This window comes from Mus musculus, chromosome 1 (genome assembly GCF_000001635.26).
Source record: "Mus musculus strain C57BL/6J chromosome 1, GRCm38.p6 C57BL/6J".
Classification (NCBI taxonomy): Eukaryota; Metazoa; Chordata; class Mammalia; order Rodentia; family Muridae; genus Mus; species Mus musculus.
The window spans coordinates 170,382,549-170,407,310 of record NC_000067.6 but is presented as its reverse complement, the minus strand read 5'-3'; the positions used below and the strand labels follow the sequence as shown (position 1 = coordinate 170,407,310).

The following is a 24,762-nucleotide window of genomic DNA, read 5'->3' as shown; positions in this document are numbered from 1 at the left end:
TTTAACCTACGATTGCCCAGTGACATCATCAGCTTTGACCCCGAGGACCTACCTTCCACAGTCTGCCAAGACACACATCTATTATTTAGCATGCCCTTTTGTCTGAGATGTACCTCTACCAGCATTTGTTTGATACACACTCGGTGAGGAGGCAGAGGTGTTCAGAAACCAACCGGTCTGTCCAGTGTTGCTATGAAACAGAGCTGAGGTGAGGGAGGTGTCTGCCCAGAAAAACTCGACTGGACAATTACTTATATACAGGAGATGATCGAGGTTTTAATACAGAGCCTCAGGGCCTACAGAGACATGCCCGGACCTGACTGCAACTCCACGAAATAATAGTGTAGCTCCATAATGGCCCAGTGGCTTCCCACAGTGGATGACTAATTATAGCTGGGGAGCAGGCTATCTTGATGACTCTCAATATGCTATGGCCCCTCCCTAGGGATCCCATCCCTACCTGGACTGACTTCAAATGTGCTAGAGAGAGCACAGCGTCCAGGGGCCTGCCCCTGTCTTCCTCAGGCACTGTGATGTTCTCTACAGGGACACTCTACAGACCCTTACCTTGACCTTGGAGACAGCAAGTCCAGAGTTGTCACTGTCGTTTTTGCTATGGAGGGTAGGGTGCTCTTCAGTTTATGCCAAGATCGGCAGTTTGGCTCCTTCCTGAAGAATAGGGAGAGGCTGGGAGGGACTCCCTATCCTATCATGGTCCAGCCTAATTTTCATTTCGTTTTTGAAATTGACACAGTAAAATTGATTTTTATGGCTGTAGTTTTGGAAAATTTCAATCTTAGAGTCATATAACCATCCCCACTGTCCGATTACAGAACATTCCATCATCCTTAAAATGTCCCCAGTACTGTCACTAGATAGTCATATCTTTATCCTTCCCCTAGTCGATAGCAGCTGCTGGGTTTCTTTCATTTTTGGACATCTGGATCTCAAATTTAAAGATTTTTATATATTTTTTTTTATTGTCTCAGAGTATTTTGTGAATTTGTCTTAAGATTTAATTATTTATTTTATGTATATGAGTACACTGTAGTTGTCTTCGGACATAACAGAAGAGCACACTGGATTTCATTATAGATGGTTGTGAGCCACCATGTGGTTGCTAGGAATTGAACTCAGGACCTCTGGAAGAGCAGTCAGTGCTCTTAACCACTGAACCATCTGTCCATTATCTCAGAGTATTTTGCCTGCAAGCATCCATGTGCAGCATGTGTGTTTCTGTTGCCCATGAGGGTTAGAAGAGGCCATTGGATACCCTGGAACTACACTTTAGATGGCTGTAAGCCACCATGTGGGTGCTAGGAGCCAAGCCCTGGTCCTCTGAGAGAGCAGTATGTGTTCTTAATGCTCAATTTTCATTCCAGCCCCATGATGACACATTTTCATTGTAGTTTTGTCTTTGGGAGAATTTTGGACAGCCAGAATCATGTGGAATGTGATCTGTTGAGACTGGCTTCTACCAAGCAGCACTGTGTCTTTGAGATATATTGTACTTCCTAATATTTATATCAATAGTTCTATCCTTTGTATTAAAATGGTTACATGTGAACCAATTCACTTGTAATTTTCTGTAGTTACTCGATGTCATCCATGAACTACATTGTTTCCATTTTATTATATAACAAATATTTTAAAAATTGGAGACAGAGTCTTATTATGTTGTCCAGTCTGACCTCAAACTTGTGATCCTCCTGCCCCAACTTGCTGAATGCTGGGGTCACAGATAGGCAAACAAGAGCTCATTAGTAAAATCGGATACATTGCCCTTTTTTTTTTATAAATAAAAGTTTCATCAGTCTATGGCCACATGTATTTATCAGTGATTATCTATTGTTACTTACATGTTTCTGTGTCAGACTTACATAGTCACAATAGAGAAAACATGGCCCTCAATGAATAAAGTAACAGTTTCACTAGAAAAAAATTGCTGACTCATGTAGCTGTGGCTGCTGCTGGGCATGAGTCGGAATAGACACTTTGGTGTAGTTAAAACTGAGTCCTAGAGCTAAGGAGATAATAGTTCACTTGTATCTGCATTGTATAAGAATAAATATATCAGTTTGGATCCTCAACACCCAGCACCCACAACAATAGCTGGGGGCAACAGAGCATGCAGATTAGGTGGGTCCCTGCAGCTCATTAGCCATCCAGGCTAGTAGCCATGCTCAGTGCACATGTGTTCACGCACACACACACCACACACACAAAACACTTATGTGCTCACACCTATAGAAGCATGTATGCTAACCTTCTCTTCATAGAAAACAAAGGATACTTATGTTTTTCCTACCCCAACACCAGACATGTTTTTACCCAGGACCATGGGTTATCCGAGGACCATGGAAAATCTGATCTAAGCTTGGAGCAGCTTCGGTGAGGGGCTGAAGGGAAAGCTGAAGTGGAGCTCATTTGTGGTGCACTGCATCAGCTGTGAGGATGGGGAGACAAGGACAACAGAGTGATTAGATGGCCCATTCTTGGTTTCTGTGGTCAGCTGTAACTTCCATTGCCCATGGTCTTCAGACTTAGCTACATAATAAATTTACCTGCATGTTCCGTATCTTCTTCAGCACCCCAGCTATGCTGTGTAGACGATGTCAATCAAACTGTTTACGAGTGAATCTGGATGAGAGCATTTTATGTTTGCCACGTAGTTCCAGTGCTTAGCATACCTTGAGAACATTTGTCCCTTTGACCTCAAGGAAGTATTGCTGCTGCCTGCTGACCGTAGATCATTCTTGGCCTCTGATAAAGCCTCTACTCTGAAAATTTGTCGTGTGAATTCTCACATCTTTACCGTGATGTATCAGAGCTGTATGAGTTTTATCGTTTGTGTGTTAGAATTTGACTTTTGGCTGTTTCTGAGAAATAGCGTGTGCGGGATGTTTATATCACTTGAAATATTGATGTATTCTAATGCCTGGAATCAGAATGTTAGCAGCCAACAGCTCTAGAGTCTTGCTGTTCAAAGCTGCTTCTTAGAGTATAACTGTTATTGAGACCTTTTGGAAATTAAGGGTCCTTGGATGCCTTCAGTCCTGCAGAGCTTACTCATAAGGACCTTAAGAGTTGTGAAACACGACTTTAAAGTATATCGTAGGTGGATGCTTGGTGGTGAGGCACACAGCAATTGTAATGGAAGAAACTGCTTTTCAGAGATTCCATTGTTCCCTTAGAGGCAGAATGACTGACAGCTGTTATGACTTCTAACATCTTTCCCAGTTCTGATTTTATTATTGTTCTCCTTGTAATTTCCCCAGCATCTCCTTAGAATCCTTCCTGCATCTTCTCTGCCTCTCCACCCTTGGTGTTCACTGCAGGCTCCATTCTTCCTCCTGTAGTTTTTGTATCAGCCTCATGCCTGGATCTCTCAAGTCCCTGAGAGGAGAGCACAGTCTATTCTCTTACCTCTTTCTTACCTTCAGTTACAGGGGAGAGTCAACGTTTCAAGGACTTGAGGCTGTAAAAGGAGTCCCAGGGACTGCCTGGCCTCTGTCAATTCCCCCTGACTCTCTTTCCTAGTTCTCTGGTGCAAGATGCATAGTAGAGCCTTTGTGCTCTCCTGTGCTGTCTTCATTGAAGGCATTACTACTTTTTCCAGCCATGGGATTTATAGACCATTTTTCCCTCGTTCTTCCTCTCAGCCTATAACTTAATATTTGATGCATGTTCCTGCTCTTTCCTGGATTTCTTGTTTCCAGTGTCATTCCTTCTAAGTCCTCAGTGCTGGTGCCAAGATCATGTTCAACATCTGCCTCTCTATTTTTTCACTCTCTAAACACCCTTAAGCATGATGCTCCCTCCTACTTTCAGGATAAAGCCGCATCTCCCATTTCCTCTCCATCCACATCCTTTTCCTTTCGTATCTTTGTTTCTTGCTCTGAGGCCCACCTGATGTCACCAAACACCTTCATGTCTTTGTCTCTGTACATTTACCTTCATTTCTCCATGTGCCCATCCTACCTATCTGGGTTCTGAAGTTTGTATTGTTCCAGGACATTTCTCAGATGCAGCCTAAACCAATTCACTCACCTCGTAAAAGAGAAGATGATACTCAGAGAGGTCTGAGGACTTGACAAGGTTGCAGGAAGCACTGCACATGCTTGTTATGAAATTCACATTAGGGTTCAGTGTGGCTTTGTCTTAGAACTTCATGAAAGTTTTTCCATTTAACTTCATAAGTTAAGTGTGGGATGTGTGGGGTGGATGTTGAGAGATCCCCAAGATCATAAAACATGCCTTTTATAGAGAAAGGGAGGAAAATCAAACTTGAGAGACAGAAGGATCCATCATTTGTCTTGTAACCATTTTTTTTTCCTGAAGAAGAGAATCTTAAATCGTGACTCCACTAACTCTGGGAAGCGTTTATTCTTCCTGCTGTGTGAGCCTGTGGCTGTGAGTTGTCCCTGTGAGCAGTGCTGTTCCCCTCCCCGCTTTGTGTGATGCATCACATTCACCAGTTAAAGGAAAGCCTGGCCTAAATACCAGAGGAGAATGATAGAATTGGTTAGAGTTGTTAACTGTGTTATGTTTTCAGATTGTCCTCTTTCTCCACCTCCGATTTTCCTCCAAGACAGGGGCTCTAATGCAGTGGACTCTCCTTGCTGCTGAGCCATACAACCATGGGGGAAAACCTGAACATCTGTCCTGAACACGTGCACACTGTTTTTTTTTTTTTCTTCACTAGTCCCTAAGCAAGGGAGTACGGCAACTGTTTCATAGCATTTACATTTGCATAATGGACTACAAGTCACCCAAAGATGATTTAATGTATACAAGAGGATGTGCAAAGGTTATATGCACGAGTGACACTGTTTTATGTAAGGGACTTCAGCCTCTGTGGTTTTAGGGTATCTGCAGAGGATCACGGGGCCAACCCCTACAGAGTGAGGGATGTCTGGCCTTGTTTCTAATGGGCGGTGGGAGTCACTAGAAGGAAAGGCAGCCCAGAAGCAATGAGATATTTTTAGGCTGGTACTTATCTTGCTCCATAGATCAGTCTGTCAGGCCCTCAATCATTTGGGATAGCTGGTCGGTTCCCCATGACCTGTTAACATGTTCCTAGCCAGGGAAAAAAGCAATGGCTATATTCTGGCTATATATATATATAATGGCTATATATATAGTCTTGTCTCCTCTCTACAAGGAGCAGCTGCCACTCCTGAGCTCCCCTGAGTACACAGCCCCAAATTGCCTATGCTCCAGGCTGCCACTGCCTTTCCTTGGAAGGCCTGCCTAATTTGCCCTCTTCCATCATTCTGGTCTCTTGATGCTGTGCAAATGCCTCCTACCCATAAAACATCTGTGTCTGGACGAACGTCTCCCCCACCTTCTCAGTCTTTCCGACAGCTACGAACTTGACTGCGTCCTGCCTGGAAGCCATCTATGTTCAGAAGGTCCTTTTACTGTGTTTTTCTGACCTTGTTAGTATTCTGTGCTTTCCCCAGGTCATTGGCATGTGTTCCTGAGCATTGAAGGCGGTAGAAAAGCAGTAGAAGAAATGAGGTCAGGCTGTGTTATTGGGGTGGGAAGAACAAGTGGGGAGGATGGGAGAGCTTCCCACCTAGGAGACTAGAAATGTCGCTGGCCCCATAATTTCCAGTTAGGTCCTCTTCCTTTTCTTGCTTCCTGTTTTAAGATAGGGTTTCATATACATCAAAGCATTTGTTAAACATACACTAGATAAATAGAGATGTTAATGAATAATTTTATCTCCTTGAGGAAGTAAAATTATGGAGCCAGTGAAAGAGATAGACGTCAGGCAACAATGACAAAGCTAAGTATCAAGAGATGTGAGTTCCAGGCTTGGGTTTTCTGCAGAGGGACCTGGAGGGAAGTCTTTTATCGGCCTTGGATACCAGCTCTCTTCATCTGTGTGAAGAAAACCTAGGTCAACCTTTGTGAATCGAAATGGTTCAAACATAGGTTTCCTCTAGAAACTTTTAAAGTGAGGTCTTACAGACATACAGAAGCTCAGAGTCTATGTGTGTGCATGCACACACATGATCGTGCACAGCACCAGACACCTGTCATGTAGCAGGACTTACTTCCAGTGTATTAGTCATGATTTTAGCAGCCTTTGGTTTAAAAAATGCATGATGGCGAACCTCAGTGATCCTTCCTTAAGAATTTGTATTTAAGCTGTTACGATAATAGATATAATAAACAGTAGTATAAGTATGACCCATATACATTGATTTCTTCCAAGGCACCTCTTTTTTCTTTCTTTTTGGCTTAGGGATATGAGTTTCTTATCACTATGCTAAAAGCCTCTGACAGAAACATCTTAAAGGAGGGAAGGGTTATTTTTGGATAAGGGTCTTAGCTATTTCAGTCTGTGACCTGCTGGGTCTCTACTATGGGACTGAGGCAAAGCTGACCATCACAGCAGGGAGCATGTTGCTCACCTTGTAGTGGTAAAAGTGAGAGATTTGCTTACAGGTCTGGTCACACAAGCACACTGTTGTCACGGGCAAAGGGGGGTGATCCTTCTGGATCAATTGAAGAAGCAAATTGTAAGTGATCATCTGAGATAGCTGTGAGAAGGATCTTCTAAATGTCGCCCAGACCTGTTATGGCTGGAGTGAAGTCTCTAGGTGTCATTGCAGAGTGTCTGGGTGTCAATGATGGCGCAGTGGTAGTGCAGTGAATCCTGTGACTGGAATGTACAGGACACTAGTGGCTGTTTAAATCTCTTACCTGACATCAGAGGGCTAGACTGGAGTTCCCAAAAGCAGCAGATTTTGTATTCATTCCGTTTCATTTCCTTTTCCCCTTTTCTTTCCTTTTTATCCCCTCTGCTGAGAATTGAAGCCAATGGCTTACACATAGTGTTGTGCCATTGATCTACACCTCAAGCCTTTGGACTCCAACTTGGAGCAATCCTCCTGCCTCTGCTTTCCAAATGCTCGATTACAGCTGTATATACCACAACACCTTGCTTCTTGGTTCTTATGTTTTTGAGACTAGGTCTAATTAAGAAGCTCAGCCTGCATAAACTTGCTATGTTACCTAAGATGGCCTTGAACTTGTGACCCTCCTCCCTCAGCCCACCAAATACTAGATTGTAGTTGTAAGTCATTACCCCTGGCAATCAGAAAGTTATGTATTTAGCCAAAATCATGGGTTCTGTGCAAATGAAGTTGTGGTTGGTGCTGGCCCAGGGGCTTTAGAAATGATGAAAGTTTCTTACAGTCCTTGACCTGGGAACCGAGAAGATAACAGCTGAGTGTTGGATCAGTTCATTACCTCTACCTGGTCAACTGGCCAGGAATGGAGGAACAGCCCAACAGTGTTCAATCAAACAATAGAACTGTCTGCACCTGACAGATATCATCACTTGATGCTCTAACATGAAATTAACTTTATTTATGTTCACCCAATAGGCAACTCTAGTTAGATATACTTACAGTGTGTCTGTAAAACTGTGTCTTTTAGACAGGACTGGGTCCTGCTGTCTTACCATCATTCACATGAGAAACAAAAGAATAGCAACGTTGGTCCCTCTACCAGATCCCCTGAGTGCAAATCCCTGAGATTAGGTCTGCCGCCTTTCCTGCTGTTTGTTGTTGGCTGTCCTGTTTATCTGCAATGAATAGTTTAGAGCTTGACCCTAGCTAGCTCTCCTTGGTTTGCAGAGCTGATCTGTAAATCTAGATGCCATGAAAATGAAGAATACCTTTTATAACCTCACTGTTAAACACTCTTTTATGGATTTTGAAGATTATAGAAATTATTATTTATATCTTGTTTTGTTCTCTTAAAATAATGAAAAGTTGTAACTTTTTATTAGAATGCTAAAAACTCTGGTTGCATCAAAACTGCTCAATTTCTCAAACATAAAATGGAAGCCTTATAGGGACTGAGTTCAAGCCTAGGGAATTTTTTCCTTATCTGCCTGTGGCTAAAGTAAGTTGTGATAGAATTGAAGCTGGTAGAGAAAAAAAAAATCATTTCCTCTTTCCAGCTTCCCCAAGAATCCTCATAAACTGGCCACAGAGCAAATCTGGAGTCTACTTCAGTCTCCATCTCACTGGTGGTTCTAAGATGTATTATAACTGAATCCTACAGGCCACCAAGCTGTACAACAGTGTCATGACATGACTCTCAGGCCTCTGTCTCTCAGGTTCTCATTTCATATGTACAGGAGCTGAACCAGAGAGGAGCTGGGTGCTAAGAGATCCTCCATGCCTAGCTCAAGGTTCTTAAACCTGGTGTGTTCCCGTGGTGGCCTTGAACTTGCGATCATGCTTGTTGCCCAGTCTTGGCAGGTCTGAAGTTTTTCATTTGCAAAAGAATGCAATGGGCATAGAAGGTCTCTTAACCACACACTGTGTAACAGAGACGGTTTAAAGATGATCGGTCCTGTTTGTTTCATTTGTTGGTGGGTTGCTTTTTCAGTGTCACCCTGTGTATCCCTTGCTGGGCTGGAACTCCCTCTGTAGCCCAGGCAGATCTTTAACTCACCAACCTCCTACCACAATCTCCAAATATTGCAATTATAGCCCAGCTAAGTTGGCACTTACAAAAGTCCTCAATGCATGGTTTACCATCCATGCTGTCCCTTAACTTCCAGAGAGCTTATTTTACCCTTGTATAATATGCCCTCTTTTCTTATGTGAATAACCACTGTTCATTGTGTCTGCTCACTTGTTTGACCTTAGTATATCACCCCGCTGGGGCCCAGTGCTGTCTTCTTCATAAAAATATATGTAAATCATATTTTCTTGCTCTCAACGAAGGTATGACCTTTGCTAGAAATCAGAAAGCAAACAACCTACATTGGGTGGAGAATAGAGGCTTGCGTTAACTGTAATAACTGAGCTGGTGGAGAAGCTCTGTGGGGTTTTGTGATAAAGGGCACCAGCCTGAAAAAAATCTGTCCTGTATCAAAGCCTGAGCAGGTCCTTCTGGAATAAGGAGGACTTGGCCATCAGATGGTGTGGGGAGAGCGTTCTAGGCATGGGGATTGTCTTAGTTAGGGTTTTACTGCTGTGAACAGATGCCATGACCAAGGCAAGTCTCACACAGACAACATTAATTGGGGCTGGCTTACAGGTTCAGAGGTTCAGTCTATAATCATCAAGGCAAAAGCATGGTGGCATCCAGGCAGGCATGGTGCAGGCGCAGCTGGGAGTTCCACATCTTCATCTGAAGGCTGCTATGAGAAGACTCGCATCTAGGGAGCTAAGATGAGGGTCTTAAAGACCACACCTATGGTGACACACCTACTCCAACAAGGCCACATCCCCAAATAGTGCCACTCCTTGGGCTAGCCATATTCAAACCACCACAGAGATTAACAGGTGTAATTATGTGGAAGGGTGGAAGCGGGTGATATGTTTGCCTTGCATGCTGGGTGCAGAAGTATCTTCAGTGAGTGGGGTTAAAGTAGACTCTCTTGGAGCAGAATTCTGTTTGCTATGTGAGGCTTTTAGTCTTGGGTCTTTGAGAACATATTTGGAGGTCTAGCAAGGGAACTCACACTCTACACCCTGCATACCAGCCAAATTACCCAAGTCAACTCTGACAGTCCGTGGGGTTACAGATGTTTCAGCGAGATCACCCCGGTTTGTGTCTTTGAATTGTGGTAAAGGATGTGTACCCAAAACTTACCATCTTAACCATTTTTCAATTTAAAATTGTGCAGCGGTGAGTATTGTCGTACAACAGCCTCTGCCACCGTCCAGTTCCAGCCGTTTTGTGATGTAATTCTAATGTTCAGAAAGCTGAGGCAGGAGGACTTTGAACTTGAGGTGAGCTTGGAATATATATATATATAACTTGAGGTGAATTCGTTTCTAAAAAAAATTCCCAAATTAATACAACTCTCTGAAGCTGAACCCATAATATCCCCATTTTCCACATATCAGTCTCTGCAATCAACCCCACCACCATCTGCATCTAAAAAATTTGACCATCCTGGGAACCTGGTAAGAGTGGACTCCCGAAATACTTGTGATTTTGTAACTGGCTTATTTCACATAGCACAACTGCCTTCCCTTTAAGACTGAATAGTATTCTGCTGTCTAAGATGGATAACACTTGGTGTCCATTCATCCATCTACCAACACAGGTTGCTTCCAACTTTTTAAAAGATTTACTTATTTATTTTACCTGTGTGAGTACACTGTAGCTGTACAAATGGTTGTGAGCCTTCATGTGGTTGTTGGAGAATGCATTTTTAGGACCCCTGCTTGCTGCGGTTGGCCCTGCTCTCTTCAGTCCCTGCTTTCTCTGGCCCAAAGATTTTATTTATTATTATTATACATTAGTACACTGAAGCTGACTTCAGATGCACCAGAAGAGGGCCTCAGATCTTATTATGGATGGTTGTGAGCCACCATGTTGTTGCTGGGATTTGAACTCAGGATTTCCAGAAGGGCAGTCAGTGGTCTTACCCACTGAGCCATCTCACCAGCTCCTGCTTCAAACTTTTGACTATTGTGAATGATAGTGTTATGAACTTGGCTGCACTTGGCTTTTTTTTTTTTAACATCACTATGGATGTTACTAAACTATCAGTAAGAACAGATGTCTTTCATGAAAACCCTTTATGTTATAGCCATCTCTTCAGAGTTATGCACAGTTTGTGGTAGAGATGTGCTTGTATTCAGGAAACTAAAACAGGGTAAATGACTGCTGGTAGCACTGCCAGAATTCACCAGCATAATTTTCATGCTTGGACCCTGGGGGATGCTCAGTAGGTAAATTGCTAGCTGTTCCAACATAAGGATCTGGGTTCAGATCTCAAGCACTCAGATAACAAAGAAAAGAAAGAGAAAACATGTCAGTTCACATCTGTAATTCCAGGCTGGGGAGGTAGAGCCAGAAAGATCCCTGGGACTCACTGGCTAGCTAGTCTCACTGAAACAGTGAACTCCAGGTTCTGTCTCAAGGCACACCTTTAATCCTAACAGTCAGGAGGCAGAAGCGAAGGATCTCTGTGAGTTCGAAGCCAGCCTGATCTACAAAGTAAGTGAGTTCCAGGACAGCCAGGGCTCTTATACAAAGAGAAACCCTATCTTGTACCATCCCCCACCTCCAAATAAAAACTAAAGTGTAGAACACACACACAGTAGAGTTGGTGGTAGAGAGGCATCCTTTGGCCATTTACAGAAAGCAGAGCTACGGTCTGCTCTAGAAAGAAAACAAACCCAGAGCTTGCCCAGCAAGCCAGTCCTCACTTGCCTTTGCAAACTGATTCCCTCTTCCTGGCGAAGTCACCCATGAACACTGAACTCCTCAGCAGCCCATAGCTTGCATCTGTAGGAAGGAGAAGGACTGAAGTATGTGTTATCAAGGTGACCTAAGAAGTGAAAAAATAGCATCTGTTTAAAAAAAAAATTCAGTATTATCATCTACAGATTTGTCGGGGAGCAGCACATTGCTGTGAATGTGATGTGGGGCGTCTAGTGGCCCTAACCTTGTCCCTGACTCTGAAGTCGCTCTGGGACCTCGCTTTCCAGTGTCAGGTTGTTCTTTCAGTGGCTGTCACTGTCACCTGCTTCACTCACCCTGCAGCTGAACTGCTTCTTGGACCACCTGTCCTTCCTCAGTTTCCTGGACTGAGACCGAGACACATGGTTGTAGGAGGCAGGTCTAGGAATCAGCAGGTGCTCAGGAGCCAGGCTTCAGGTTTGGACGCAGCTGTGGCTTCTAGCTTCTTGTTCCTGTCACTTCTCGAGGGCTTCCTCTTGACTCCTTTTGACATCCTCAAGCCAGCCTCTCCCTCCTGGACCTCCCTGACTGACACAGTACACTAAGTTCTCGAGCCTTTATTCCAATAAAAGATCCCAAGTTTGTTTCTGAACCTCAGAAACTTTTGCTTGGACATTCCAGTGTTGTGTGGTTAGTGGTCCAGGACTTTGTATTGTTTGGTTCCCTCAAATGTTAGGTCCTAGGAGTTAGATGTGGCCAGCAGAGTGAATGTATCAAAACAGTCAGGCCACCATGGGTGGAGGCCGGGCCTGTTGGCATGTACTCTGATGCTGGCTGGAACCCACAGCTGGTGGCACCAGTCACTGTGTTTGTCCTTCAGCCCCTGGCAAGTCCTGAACACATTGGATTCCTGTCCCAAGGAACACAGGTGCTTCCTCCAAGCCAGCTTGCCCGGGCAGCACTTACTTCAGAGCACACAGCAGTGTCTGGGGAAAAGGAGGACTTGGTTTTGAGATCCCCTTTCCTCTCTCTTCCCATGGTCCCCCGTTATCCTCTCCTCTTCAAATCCATTCGTTTCCCTGCTAATGAGCGTGAAAGCATACCTGTCTCCCTGAAGTGTGATTGCCCTGTAAAGAAATGGCATAATGATAAATTTTTAAGCATTTGGCTTTCATGTCCTGGGTTCCCAGCAGAGGTGCAGCTTCATTCTGAGTCTGCAGGTGGAAAGTGGTTGGGACATCAGGAGGCAGGTGGGATAATGCAGAGTGAGTCAGAGCTGAGAGTGTGACAATGCTCAGAGCCCTTGCCAGCAGCTAGCAGCTGTGATGGGACCTGGAGGCCTGCTTGCTGCTTCTCTCGTCCTTTCTCACTTTGGAGGACTCCAGAACATCCTGCCAGCTATTAGAAGAAGCACCTGTGTTACCAATGTCACAGTTCTGGGAGAAAATGGGGTATCACTTTGTGTGAAGTCATTGTGCCCACAGACCTGTAAGAGCCTTGTGTATCGGAGCAAGTGTGTGCACGGTGGTGAAGGCAGAGAGTGCTTTCCAACTGTAACCAAGTTTAGTTCCATTTTGTGACTTTGCTGTTGTTGTTTTTCATTTTGTTTTACATTGATTTATTTGTGTCTCTGTGTGTGCTCTCGAGCGCATGTGCATGCGTGAGTATGTTCGCAGTATGAGCATACTTGTGTGCTTACAGATGCCACAGAACACATAGGGAGGTCAGAGAATAACTTGACGTAGAGTTTCTTTCCTTTGACCGTGTGGGGGCTGGGAATTGAACTCAGGTTGCTAGGTTGATGGCAAGCGCCCTTTCCACTGAGTCATCTCAGGCCCCATACATATTTTGTGGTTTGTCTTGTTTTGCTTGTTGGCTTTTGTTGTTGTTGTTCTGTTTGGCTTGGTTTTGTTTGTTTGTCTTTGAGATGTGGTCTCATTATGGAACCCTGGATGGCCTGGAACTCTTTGTGTAGACCAGGATGACTTAGAACTCCTAGGGATCTGCCTGCCCCTGTCTCCTTAGTGCTGAGATTAAAGGCATGTTCCACCAGAGTTATCATATTTTGTTTTGAAGATGGAGGAACTAAAAGACATACCCAAACATCAAAAAACAAACTGTAAAAATACAGGCGAGATTCAGAAACACAGCAAGGAGCTAGCCCGGTACCTCTTTCTAGGCTTTCTTGATGGGTTGTATTTGGTCCCAGAGAGAGTTAACCCACCAGAGAAGTGGATCAGATAGGAAAGAGCTGTCGCCAACTTCAATTAATTACCTAAATGTGGGGCTGTAGGTGGGGAGATGCTCAATGTGTTTGACCTTGAAAGCATGGGAACCTGAATTTGGTCCTCAAAACTCATGTAGAAGAGTCAGGCATGGTGGCATGTGCTTCAATCCCAGCATGTAGGAGACAGAGCCATGCAGATCCCTGGGTTTCAGGAGCCAGCCAACCAGATCAGCAAGTTCCAAGCCAACTGGGAGGCCTCTTCTCAAAAAAACAAAAAAAACAAAAAACAAAAAAAAGGCAGCTCTCTCCCAAGGAATGAAACCTGAAGTTGAGTGCTGGTCTTCACAGGCATGCATACGTATGGGCGCCAACACCCATACATACACAAAGAAGAGGAAATTGCATAGTACTTGGCAGAAGTAGGTACTTGGTATTTCTGCTTTAGTTTTGTTGCTCTAAAAGGGGGGAAAAACATGTGTGTGAGAGAATGCTAAAGTGACATCCGAGAGGATGACAGAAATTCAGTTGAGACTGACCTGTGTGGGCCATGTGTTACCCTTCCCTGGGTCTTTCTAACTCTTGTGCCCCTAGCTTCTGCCAGAGTTTACTGGCATGCCTCTTTAGCCTGAGAGTGGCTTCAGGAACAGCCTTAACTTTCAGGACTTGTTCAGAAAGGGGTGCAGCTGGAAGGTGTGTTTATTCAAGTTCAAGTAAGCGGAGGTAACTGCAGGCGTGGTCAGGAACTGTGGCTGGTTCACCTCGACTGCTCGGCACAAGGCCAAAGTCAGCTGTATTATGAATTGCCGTGGCTGTTTTCTTACCCAAGGTCATTTTAGTTCATCCAGCCTGCAGCTGAGCAGAATGCTGCAGTCCAGAGAGAAACGGAATTGGAGTCCTTCCCCAGGTGCCTGCTAAGCAGATCCAGTCCTACCCCCAGTCCCACCACAGGGACGCATGCTGCAGAGGCAGAGGGCACTGCGGTATACAGCTGAGATCCAGTCCCAAGCCAGACGCCATCCCGTCCTTTTACACGCATACCACCCTCTTCTTTCCTTTCATTCTCCAATAGCTTTGATTCTGGCTGAAGTAGACTTTGGCTCTCATTGCTGCCCAGGTTTGCCCTTCTTCCATGTCCTCATGATAAGTAATTGGACAGAATAGAACAATTGGGGCTTGGGGGATGGGGTCGTCAGACTGAGAGATGTCTGGTATTGATACCTAGGGGTTATTGAGCTGTGATCCATAGTGTGTGCTGATAATAGAAAGAATGATATACTGCCATGTCTATAAGAAGCAGGTAGTTAAGAGGTATCAGCATTGTATGCAAAATAACAATGATTACCAAAAATTTGGTGAAGGGACAGACTGTAGACAACAGGAACATTTTTGTTTACTTACATGTATTATTTGTGTATTTGCCTGTATATGAAGGTCAGAGGAGAACTTCATGGAGTTGGTTCTCTCCCTCCATTTTTATGTGAGTACGAGGGATGGAACTCAGGTCACCAGATCTGTTCAGCCAGTGGCTTTAGAAGCCCAGTCTGGCTTCAACTTGTTCTCTAATATAGGAAGGTCTTTGTCTTCTGCTTCGCCTGCCCCTAGCTCCCAAGTGCTGAAATTACAGTCGTGTACCACCACACCTCCTGCATCATTCCAACTGAGCTCCATCCCCACCTTGGCATCCTTTGAGATCTGACTGCTAGAGGGCATGGCCACGGAAGGGAGGCTCTGTCTGATTCTGGTAAGGTTTTCAGTGTGGGTTATGTCATCCTTCCAGTGGAATAGATGCTTTAGATCCCTATCAACATACTCACTGTTGAAATCATTGACTTTCAGGAACTCATCAAGGAACTACGTGCCTTTAGGCAGGCCTACATGTTGGCTTAGTAGGAGGTCTTGGTTCTGAGTCTGAGGTTCCTGATTGCTTACTTTAGTCTGTATCGTAAATGTTTGATTGAGAACTTCCCATGGGAATTGTGTTTATGTGGTGATACTAAGATGGAGACCAAATGGTAGTGTTTGTATATGTTCTTGTTTTGGTTTCTTGAGACAAAGTCTCATTCTGTAGTCCAGGTGAGCCTGGAGCTCTCTGTATCCACCAGGCTGGCCTCAAACTCATGTCAACCCTCCCTTTCCAGCCTCTTGAGTGCTAGAATTACAGGCATTGAGCATCTCAAATGGTTTAACTAAACTGGAGGAGTACACACAATGAAGTTCATTAAGGGAGATGATGGATTAGACCAACTAGAAAGAAACATCTGTACAAACATAAAGGATGCCTATGATTGGAGAAACATAATGGAAAGACTTGAGGGGTAGGCCTAGTGAGTGTTCTGTAACAGTGCACACTGGTGGTTAGAACAGCCTGCCCGGGACTTCAAATGTGAGGGGTAACATGGAAGTATAAGGCAATTCGCGCTGTATGAGCATCATCACTGGTTTACCGCCCCTTCCCCCACCTCCCGATACCTTCCAGCTTGACAGTCTTCAGAATGATGAGACTGTGGGGAAGTTTAGAGACTGACCCACAGGAAAAGAGATTTGGAGATGGAATAAAAGAGAATAATTTAGAATTTTCAGGGTTGTTTTTTGTTGTTGTTTGTTTGTTTGTTTTCCTTGTGTAAAAAGCCCTGGTATGAAGGCACTTAATCTTCACTGGGGATGGAATGGACTGTCAGCAGCATTTGGTTAGACACAAGAAGTACTTGCCTGACAGTCGTTAAATGGCAGGATGGATTATTGAGGGAAGATTTTGGTATATAGAGGAGACTTTCAAAGCAGGCTGTTATTTGTATCTCTTTGGAGTGAGTGGCTTATGTCCTTCTTCTTAGGATCTTTTAGGTCTATCGGTTTAGTCCTCAGTGATGACCAAGTCGGGGAACTGATGACTACACAGGCCCCTGTTCTAACGTCAGGGTTCCCCCTGGACGTTCCCTGCACTGTCCGTGTGCTCATACCTCCCCAAAGATGCTTGTTATGCCACTGCACAGCTCCACAGCCCTGTAGCCAGGTCAGAGGCAGGCTGCAGCCCTGCAGACGGGCTAGTCTAAGCTGAACCCGTTCTTCTCTTCTCTCTTTGCAGTATGAGTTTAAAGCCAAGAACATCAAGAAGAAGAAAGTAAGCATCATGGTCTCTGTGGACGGTGTCAAGGTGATTCTGAAGAAGAAGAAAAAGGTGAGTGGCTGAACCGGAAGCTGGAAAACTAGGCACGGGATACCTTTTCCTTCTGGGACATTGTCTCCTGCTCTCTTCTTTGACTAGCAGTCATGTTGCTAAGCCACAGCTGGAGCAGAGTGAGGCAGAGGCCAGTGGCCTAGTGGGACTTGGGTCTCAATAACTCATAGCCTATGGGCCATTTCCCAACGTCCTCATCTTCAAAGCCTCTTCTCCATTTGAATACCTTTACCTTTAAGTGTGTGTGTGTGTGTGTGTGTGTGGTGTGTGGTGTGTGTGTATGTGTGTGTATGTGTGGTGTGTGTGTGTATGTGTGGTGTGTGTGTGTGTGTATGTGTGGTGTGTGTGTGTGTGTATGTGTGGTGTGTGTGTGTGTATGTGTGGTGTGTGTGTATGTGTGGTGTGTGTGTGTATGTGTGGTGTGTGTGTGTGTGTGTGTGTGTGTGTGTGGTGTGTGTGTGTGTGTGTATGTGTGGTGTGTGTGTGTGTGTGTGTGGTGTGTGTGTGTGGTGTGTGTGTGTGGTGTGTGTGTGTGTGGTGTGTGTGTGTGGTGTGTGTGTGTGTGTGGTGTGTGTGTGTGGTGTGTGTGTGTGTGGTGTGTGTGTGTGTGTGTGTGTGTGTGTGTGTGTGTGTGTGTGTGTGTGGTGTGTGTGTGTGTGTGTGTGTGCAGATAGGATCTCACTTTGCAGCTTAGACTGAATTTGAACTTGCTGTTCTCCTGCTCCAGCCTCCTGAGCCCGAGAAAACAAGCAGCTTGTTGCAGCTGGTCTACCTGAGTCCCAATAGTGGGAAGTGCTTCCATGTTAAGTGATACATGTTTAGCATCCCTCAACTGAAATCCCAAATGCTTCGGAAGTTGACATTGTTGGGGTGTCATGTCTGTGCTCAAAAAGTTTCTGATGTTGGAGCATTTCAGAGTTCAGCTTTTCAGACTGGCCAAGTCTATAAAAATAGTCTCAGTTTAGCATCCCCTCCCCTAACCTTCTGAACTCTTGGGACTTACTAGTGTTACATGTTTTGGATAGAGATCAACCTGCAGTTAGTAACAAGTGTCAAGCACATGAGTGGAGACAGCCACCTGGGATGACACTTAGCCCTGCTGCACTGCAGCCCCCATTTATGTGGCCTGTGGCTTTCTTTCACAGTTGCTGCCACAGGGACATCCCAAGTGCCTCCTCTCTAACCCCGCATATCTGCACATCGTGCATAGCTGTGGAGAGGGCTAGAGTGTCTACCTCTGGGGAACTCTTGAGTAAGAGAGTTGATGAAGCGAGTGGATGTCTACTAAGTCTCTGGGCTTGAAATTATAAGTGCAATGATGCTCTCTTGAGTAAGATATATTTTTGGAGTTGGAGAAACCAGTGCAGCCCATGTGCCTGGTTCAGGGAGACTGGTTTCTGTCTTTGTGTGTTAGATGGCTTCTCTCAGCCTTTGCCATGAGGGGAATTGGAGGCTCAGTACCCTCCACTGATAAAATCATTTGTGAATATTTCCCAGGTGACAGGGTGTGTTCACAGCTTTGGTCACAAACAGCCCTACATCAGCCACTGTGGCCATTTCCTTGGTTGGTGATTCCCTCACAGACTTTCCTCAACCTTTGCCAGGGGGCTGAGTTATTTACTCTTTCAAGCCACAAAATCCAGGCAGAGAACATTGTGGAAGAAGGAGGTGGGAAGATCATAGGAGACTAAGAATGGAGAAGATTGCTCCGAAATCTACAGGTTGTGATGTAGTTAAGGAAATCAGGAACGTACTGCAACTGGGGCTGCCTGCACAGGATCTATACAGAGAAACAACAGGACACGAGGGTAGAAAGAGACCAGCTAGGAAGAAAGAGGAATGGAAAGGAGATAAGAGAAGGTAATGGGGGTGGTTATGATCACAGTATATGGTATATAGGCAAGAAATTGTCAGAAATAAAAAAGGAGAAAAAATATGTAATAAACCTGTTCCTCTGACCTTAAAAAGTATCCAGACTTACAGTTTTAAAATTATGACCCTCAGGATGCGACGTCACATTGACCAGCTTAAGGTGGTAGATGTATAAACTGCACTAATAGTTTCTTAATCTACTCTGAAATAGAATTGTCTCCTGGATCAGTGAGTATCCTGACAAGCACCCGTTTCCTACCAATTGGAGACAAACCACATGAGAAGGCAAATTAGTACGGGCTTCTGGGTGGGCACCAAAGCGGACCATGTCTGCCTATTTTACAGTAGGAATGTTGGCACCACCAAAAACCAAGGTTCATAATGACCTTGTTGGGGGATACAGTCTGTCTTAGTTAGGGTTTTACTGCTGTGAACAGACACCATGACCAAGGCAAGTCTTATAAATGATTACATTTAATTGGGGCTGGCTAACAGGTTTAGTCCATTATCATCAAGGCGGGGGCATGGCAGCATCTAGGCAGGCCTGGTGCAGGCACAGTTGAGAGTTCTGCATCTTTATCTGAAGGCTGCTAGTGGAAGACTGACTTCCAGACAGCTAGGATGAGGATCTTAAAGCCTATACCCACAGTGACACACCTACTCCAACAAGGCCACACTTTCTAATAGTGCCACACCCTGGGCCGAGCATCTGCAAATCATTACACAATCCCTCAAGTCTATTTGACAGTTCTGACCAAGACTTCTGTTCATCTATGGCTAACACTCCCAAAATCTTGCCACCACCCTACTGTGCATATTACCTCTAGTTAGGCCCCTGGGAATGATTATGTCCCCATTGGATAACTTAGTGTAACCCTGCTATCATCCACTGTGGAGTGACTTCAGGTCTTGTCCTTAAAGGATAGTCTTATTTCCCATCTCACCCCACTCCCTTGTATCAAGTACCATGTGTGGTGCCAGCTCCATCATGTATTGGAAGATAGGTTAGATCCCACACTAACAAGGGCGGCAGGATGCCAGGTGTTACCTGGGAGAGAAGCCACCCCATCTTTCCCTAAGTACATGAAAGCTAAACTAGAGCATGTCCCCTGAGGGAGTCCTGGGGACCTGTGACTCACTCTAAAACTGCATGCTTGGTAATCTCTAGTATTTGCCCTTCTGCCCCAGGAAGGAGGCTGTGTGGCAGGTCAGTCCTGGATCTGACTCTTCCCTTGCCAGCTTGGGAAAGAGGAGCCTCCTATCTCGTTTCCTCTGCCCACGCCTGGTGTCCATTTCAGGCCCGGGCTGTGATGTGGATAATGCCTTTAATCACTGTGTGCATATCCTGCCGCCTCTGGCAGATGAATGCACATTAGCATTCGCAGTAATCAGCCTTTTTGTCATCTGCTTCCCACGTGACCGTCCTGGTAGCCGAGAGTGCTGCCACGAAGCTCAGGCACACACACACACACACACACACACACACACACACACACACACACGTTCCTTCTCAGAGCTGAGAAGAATGTGCCGGGCTCCCATGTAAATGTTCAGTTTTCTACAAGGAAGTGGAGCAGTCCTTGGGTGCTGGGGTGGCCATCACAGTTGAGGCTTGACCCTCTTGCCAGCTTACCATAGGCAGAGCAGCAACACAGCTTATGTGCAGCCTGGCAATCCTGCCCGATACTCAGTAACAAGCTTGTAAGATGCTGAATTGGCTCCTCTCCTGCAAGAAGCATTTTGGTTTTCACTGGGTCAGTGTGACATGCTAGAAGGAGCCATTGGCAGAGACAAGAAGACCTGGGTTCTGGTCCTGGTGCCACCCTTCCCAGCATATGTTCTGAGCAACTCATTTTGAGCCTTTAACGATGAAGTGAAGAGCTGGCCTAGGGGGGATTATTGTAAGTTTTTCGGCTCAGATCTCAGCACGAGCCGTGGAGCCGTGCTTTTTAAAGCTTGTATATAAATTCAGGTCACCTGAATGTACTCAAGCCTCTGACAACAGAATGGGCTGCAAAGAAAGCAGACAGACGTCAGCAACTAAAGGTTGGCCACACTGTTGCAGTCTTCTGGGGACACTCTGAGGTCACACAACTCCCAAAACTCCAGTTTGTCTTCAAATTATCTATAACTGATCAATGGCGAAGTTCTTCCCACCAGAGGAGACATCTTTTAAAGGGCCCCCTACCTCTCAGTGAGCTTTGAAGGGCAGGGCTGTCTTTGTGAGCTCAGCGTTTTCCTGGATGGTTAGACATTTTGAGTATGTTTTCATTAGCTGTGGCACTTGGCTAGCTGGATGAATGAATGCTATTTGTGTGTGGTGGGGGTCTTGAAATCCAGTAGAACTTAGCAGTGGGATATAGTGATGTCTTAAGGTATTTCTTTAGGTCACCACGCCATTCTCCTTTTCTGTCAATATGTCAGTTTAAGGCTGAGCAAGGACTGGAGAGATTACTGGGTTCGGTCCCCAGAACCAGTGAAGCTGAACATGGAGTCTTGAGAGGGCTCAGTGGACAAAGAGCTTGCTCTCTAAGTGTAAAGCCCGGAGTTCAAGATCCCTAACACCTGGGTAAGATCCAGGCAGGCATGTTGGCTTCTGTAACCCCAACACTTGGGAAATGGGGGCAGGGGTCCTGGCTAGCTAGACAGGAGTCAGTGATCTATAGCTTCAGTGAAAGACTATCTCAGTAAATGGAGTACAACAGCAGACGTCAACTCTGGACTTTTACAGTGTACACATATGCAGATGTACACATATTCACCCAAACACGTGTAAAACATGTACATGTGCCACATGAACACACCCAGCAATGGATACAGGTGCATCCCTGGGACTTGCCAGCAGCCAGCCTAATCTCCTTGTACAGCTCCAGGCCAGGGATAGACCCTGTCTCAACATCCTGAGGAATAACACACCTGGGACTGACATGTGCAAGCATTTTACACACACACACACACACACACACACACACACACACACACACACACAGAGAGAGAGAGAGAGAGAGAGAGAGAGAGAGAGAGAGAGAGAGAGAGTAATCAAAGTAGGATTTTAGTTGGATTTGTCCAGGAGAGTCAGATCTTTGTACACTTCCCACTAGCTCGGGACGTAGCGAGCTATGATGCAGCCATCTCACTGCTGGGTAAGAACCACCGTTTTGGCTTTGTTACCAAGCATCTAGGAACGCTCTCCTCCTGAACCGATGCCAGCAGATAATGAATCTTAAGTTGAATTAGTATCATAAGCTCAGTTGCTAAGATAATTGGCTTTGCTTTGATGTCCTCCAATCAGAACATCATTTTCGATGTTCAAGGAGGCCCAAGTAATTATCTTTTTCATGTATCTAATCATGGTTACTTGTTATAATCCCTGAATCACACTACAGCACCGTGTGCTGAGGAGTAGAATCCTAAGATTAACCTTGATCGTCGTCTAAGGGATTTTTCTGTTAAACAGCTAGGTTCCATGTGATTTCTTCAGTAAACCACTAACTGTGCTGGGATCCGCTAAGGTGACAGATTGTCAGTGAAGACAGGTGGCTTTAACATGCTAATGAACAGTACTTACCATAGATCCACCATGTTCTGGGAACTATGGGACAGATGCATTGAGGAATTATGGGTATGCCTATGTGGTTTGTGGCTTTGTTTTGGTTTTGCCTTTTCCACTTTCCAAAGTAGATGAGATAGCATGTTAGAGAAGACATGGTCCTTCTCATTAGAGACACACACACAAGTGGGGAAAGAGGGGCGCAGGGTGGGTGGAGAGTGTGTGTGTGTGTGTGCGTGTGTGTGTGTTGTATGTGTATGTTTTGTAGGTATGTACCCATGTGCATGGAGTACAGAGGTCAATGTTGAGTATCTTCTATCATTGTCTACCTTATTTTTGAGATATAGTTTCTCCCTGATATTAGAACTCATAGATTCCATTTGGCTGGTCCCCTGCCTCTACCTCCCCAACACTAATGTTCTAGGCATGTGCTTTCCCAACACTAATGTTCTAGGCATGTGCTTTCCCAACACTAATGTTCTAGGCATGTGCTTTCCCAACACTAATGTTCTAGGCATGTGCTTTCCCAACACTAATGTTCTAGGCATATACTTTCAGTGTCTTTTATATGGGTGCTGGGAATCAAAATTCAGGTCTTTAATGCTCACATACCAGACACTTTCCTGACTGAGCCCTCTCTACAACCTTAAAATAGCTATTTCTTTTTTTAAAAATATTGCATTTGTGTATGTGTGTGTGTGTGTGTGTGTGTGTGTGTGTGTGTGTGTTATCAGTCAATTGGTCTGTCTATCTATCTATCTATCTATCTATCTATCTATCTTTCATCTGTCTAGGAATCGAGAGTCAGGCCCTTATGCTTCCACAGCATGTTTGACTTTAGCCCCAAATTAAATGTTTCTTAAAAACCTTTTTATCAAATTTGTGTGTGTACACATGAAGTGGGGGAGGGGGCTTGGTAACAAATGCCTTTACCATTAAACTGTCTTGCCAGCCCCAAATTATCTACTTCTACTGGCACTACGTTTACATATAAGATCCGTGTACAGCTCTTAGAACATTGCATTAATGTTGTTTTGTTGTAACCTGGGTGCTAGAGAGGGGCCAGCACCTCATTCATATTAAGCATGTACTGTACCACTGAACTATACTTCCTCCCATCCCCACATCCCCACATTAGAATAATTTATCTCTCTCTCTCTCCAGCTGTGTGTGAACTTCTCGTGGGAAGGGACTATGTCTTCTCTAGCGTGTTATTTTATCTGCTTTGGAAGGTAGAAAGAGAGGGAACAAAGTGACAGCAGTAATTATCCACAAAGATGATAATGGGACCTGCAGCTAATCATAGCATCCACTGGCGTTGAGCACCTACGCTGTTCTAGTGGTGTCTGATGGACTCATCCTTCTTAGATCCTCACATACCCTGTGAAGACCATTCGGATGCTCTCTTGTCCCACCCCCATTTGTTGTTGTTCCAGACCTGAGGATTGAACTCAGGACCTTACACATGTCAGGCAAGCATTCGACCACTAACCTACCTACATCCTCTGCCAAATCCAGTCTTTAACTTGTATCACAAGGCCAGCACCTCACAAGGCAATTATCTTTCTGTCCAAGTGGTAGCGTTACTATGGAAACAAAGAGCTTTCTGATCTAACAGGGTAAGAAAAGGAGGCTCTCACGGTTACAGAACCACAATTTAGAAGGACTTCAGCAATGAGCTGCTTCATGAGCGCCCCGAGTTGATTAGATGTGGCAAGAGCGGATGAAAGCTAGGGCACCAGGTAGTTAGTGCCAGGACAAGAGTGTGAATCCACAGACCAAGGCTGATGTAGACGGGTGCCTTCCCATTAGATTGTTTAGACAGGTGTCTTCCCAAGGCATTGGGTAAAAGATGGTTGTCTTGCCGTTGCATTGTGTATGACTTTATTTTCTGCTAGATTAACAATAGCCACACAAGCGATCTCCTGCACTATGGGAATTCATTAGCACTTCAGTTTTGAAATGCAGTATCCTAGAGCCATAGACTGAGCGTAGTGCGGGAGACAGCTTTATTTTCAGTCTAATAACTGTTTGCCTAGAAGCATGAAGAATATGTCAAGCGGAGTTTATATAGCCTATGTTTACGTCACCTTGCTGGGCCTTTTATTTTTATTTTAAAATAAGCCCCCATTGGTGTCCAGCAAATAATACCAAACCTCAGGCTTTAGCATGAGCTTATCTGTGATCTCTAGTAGGGATAACAAGTTTTTTCAATAAATACTCCTCCTCTGCTTCCGGGTTCAGGAGAGGACTTCCAAGATGCCATGTACGTTTCTGATGTTCAGAAGGAGGGAGGGCCAGGCTGCTAGTTACTCTTGACTGTTTTCTCTCGTCCCGTTTTTTCTAAGCAGTCCTACCTCTGAAGCAGATCTCACAAAATAGTTCCTGGTACGAGATTTTGCAAAGACAAATGCTGGGGCTTTCCACACGCGGTTTGACATGAAGTACATGAAGGAATGAAGTACATGAAGGAATGAAGGAGCTGTATCATGGGACAGGCACACTTACCCCAGTCAGTCCTCAAACAGAACCTCTTCGGGCACGTCATCGCTACTCTCTGTTGGAAGTGAGACCTTCCTGGCAGTGGAGAGGAACCCATTCTTATTTCTTCATCATAAGTAACAAAGAGAATAGGGTTTAGAAGATAAGATGGACTATTTCCCTTAGAGAGAAATCATTTGCCCCCCCCCAGCCTCCCCATTCACCTTTAAAGTAGGAGGCTAATTTTAATATGCAAATGGAAGTGCTATACAGAAGTTG

General features: G+C 44.9%; 1 protein-coding gene across 2 annotated transcripts in view; it reads left to right on the top strand.

The window, feature by feature from the left end:
* Nos1ap (nitric oxide synthase 1 (neuronal) adaptor protein) overlaps window positions 1-24,762 on the top strand; it is a 274,383-nt gene that overhangs the window by 182,539 nt on the left and 67,082 nt on the right. For both annotated transcript variants that reach the window (NR_154593.1, NM_001109985.2), the window contains exon 3: window positions 16,488-16,580. Coding sequence is in view for 1 of the 2 variants with exons in the window: in NM_001109985.2 (NP_001103455.1) it covers window positions 16,488-16,580 (93 nt within the window). In the remaining variant the exon portion in view is untranslated. The remainder of the gene's footprint in view (window positions 1-16,487; window positions 16,581-24,762) is intronic.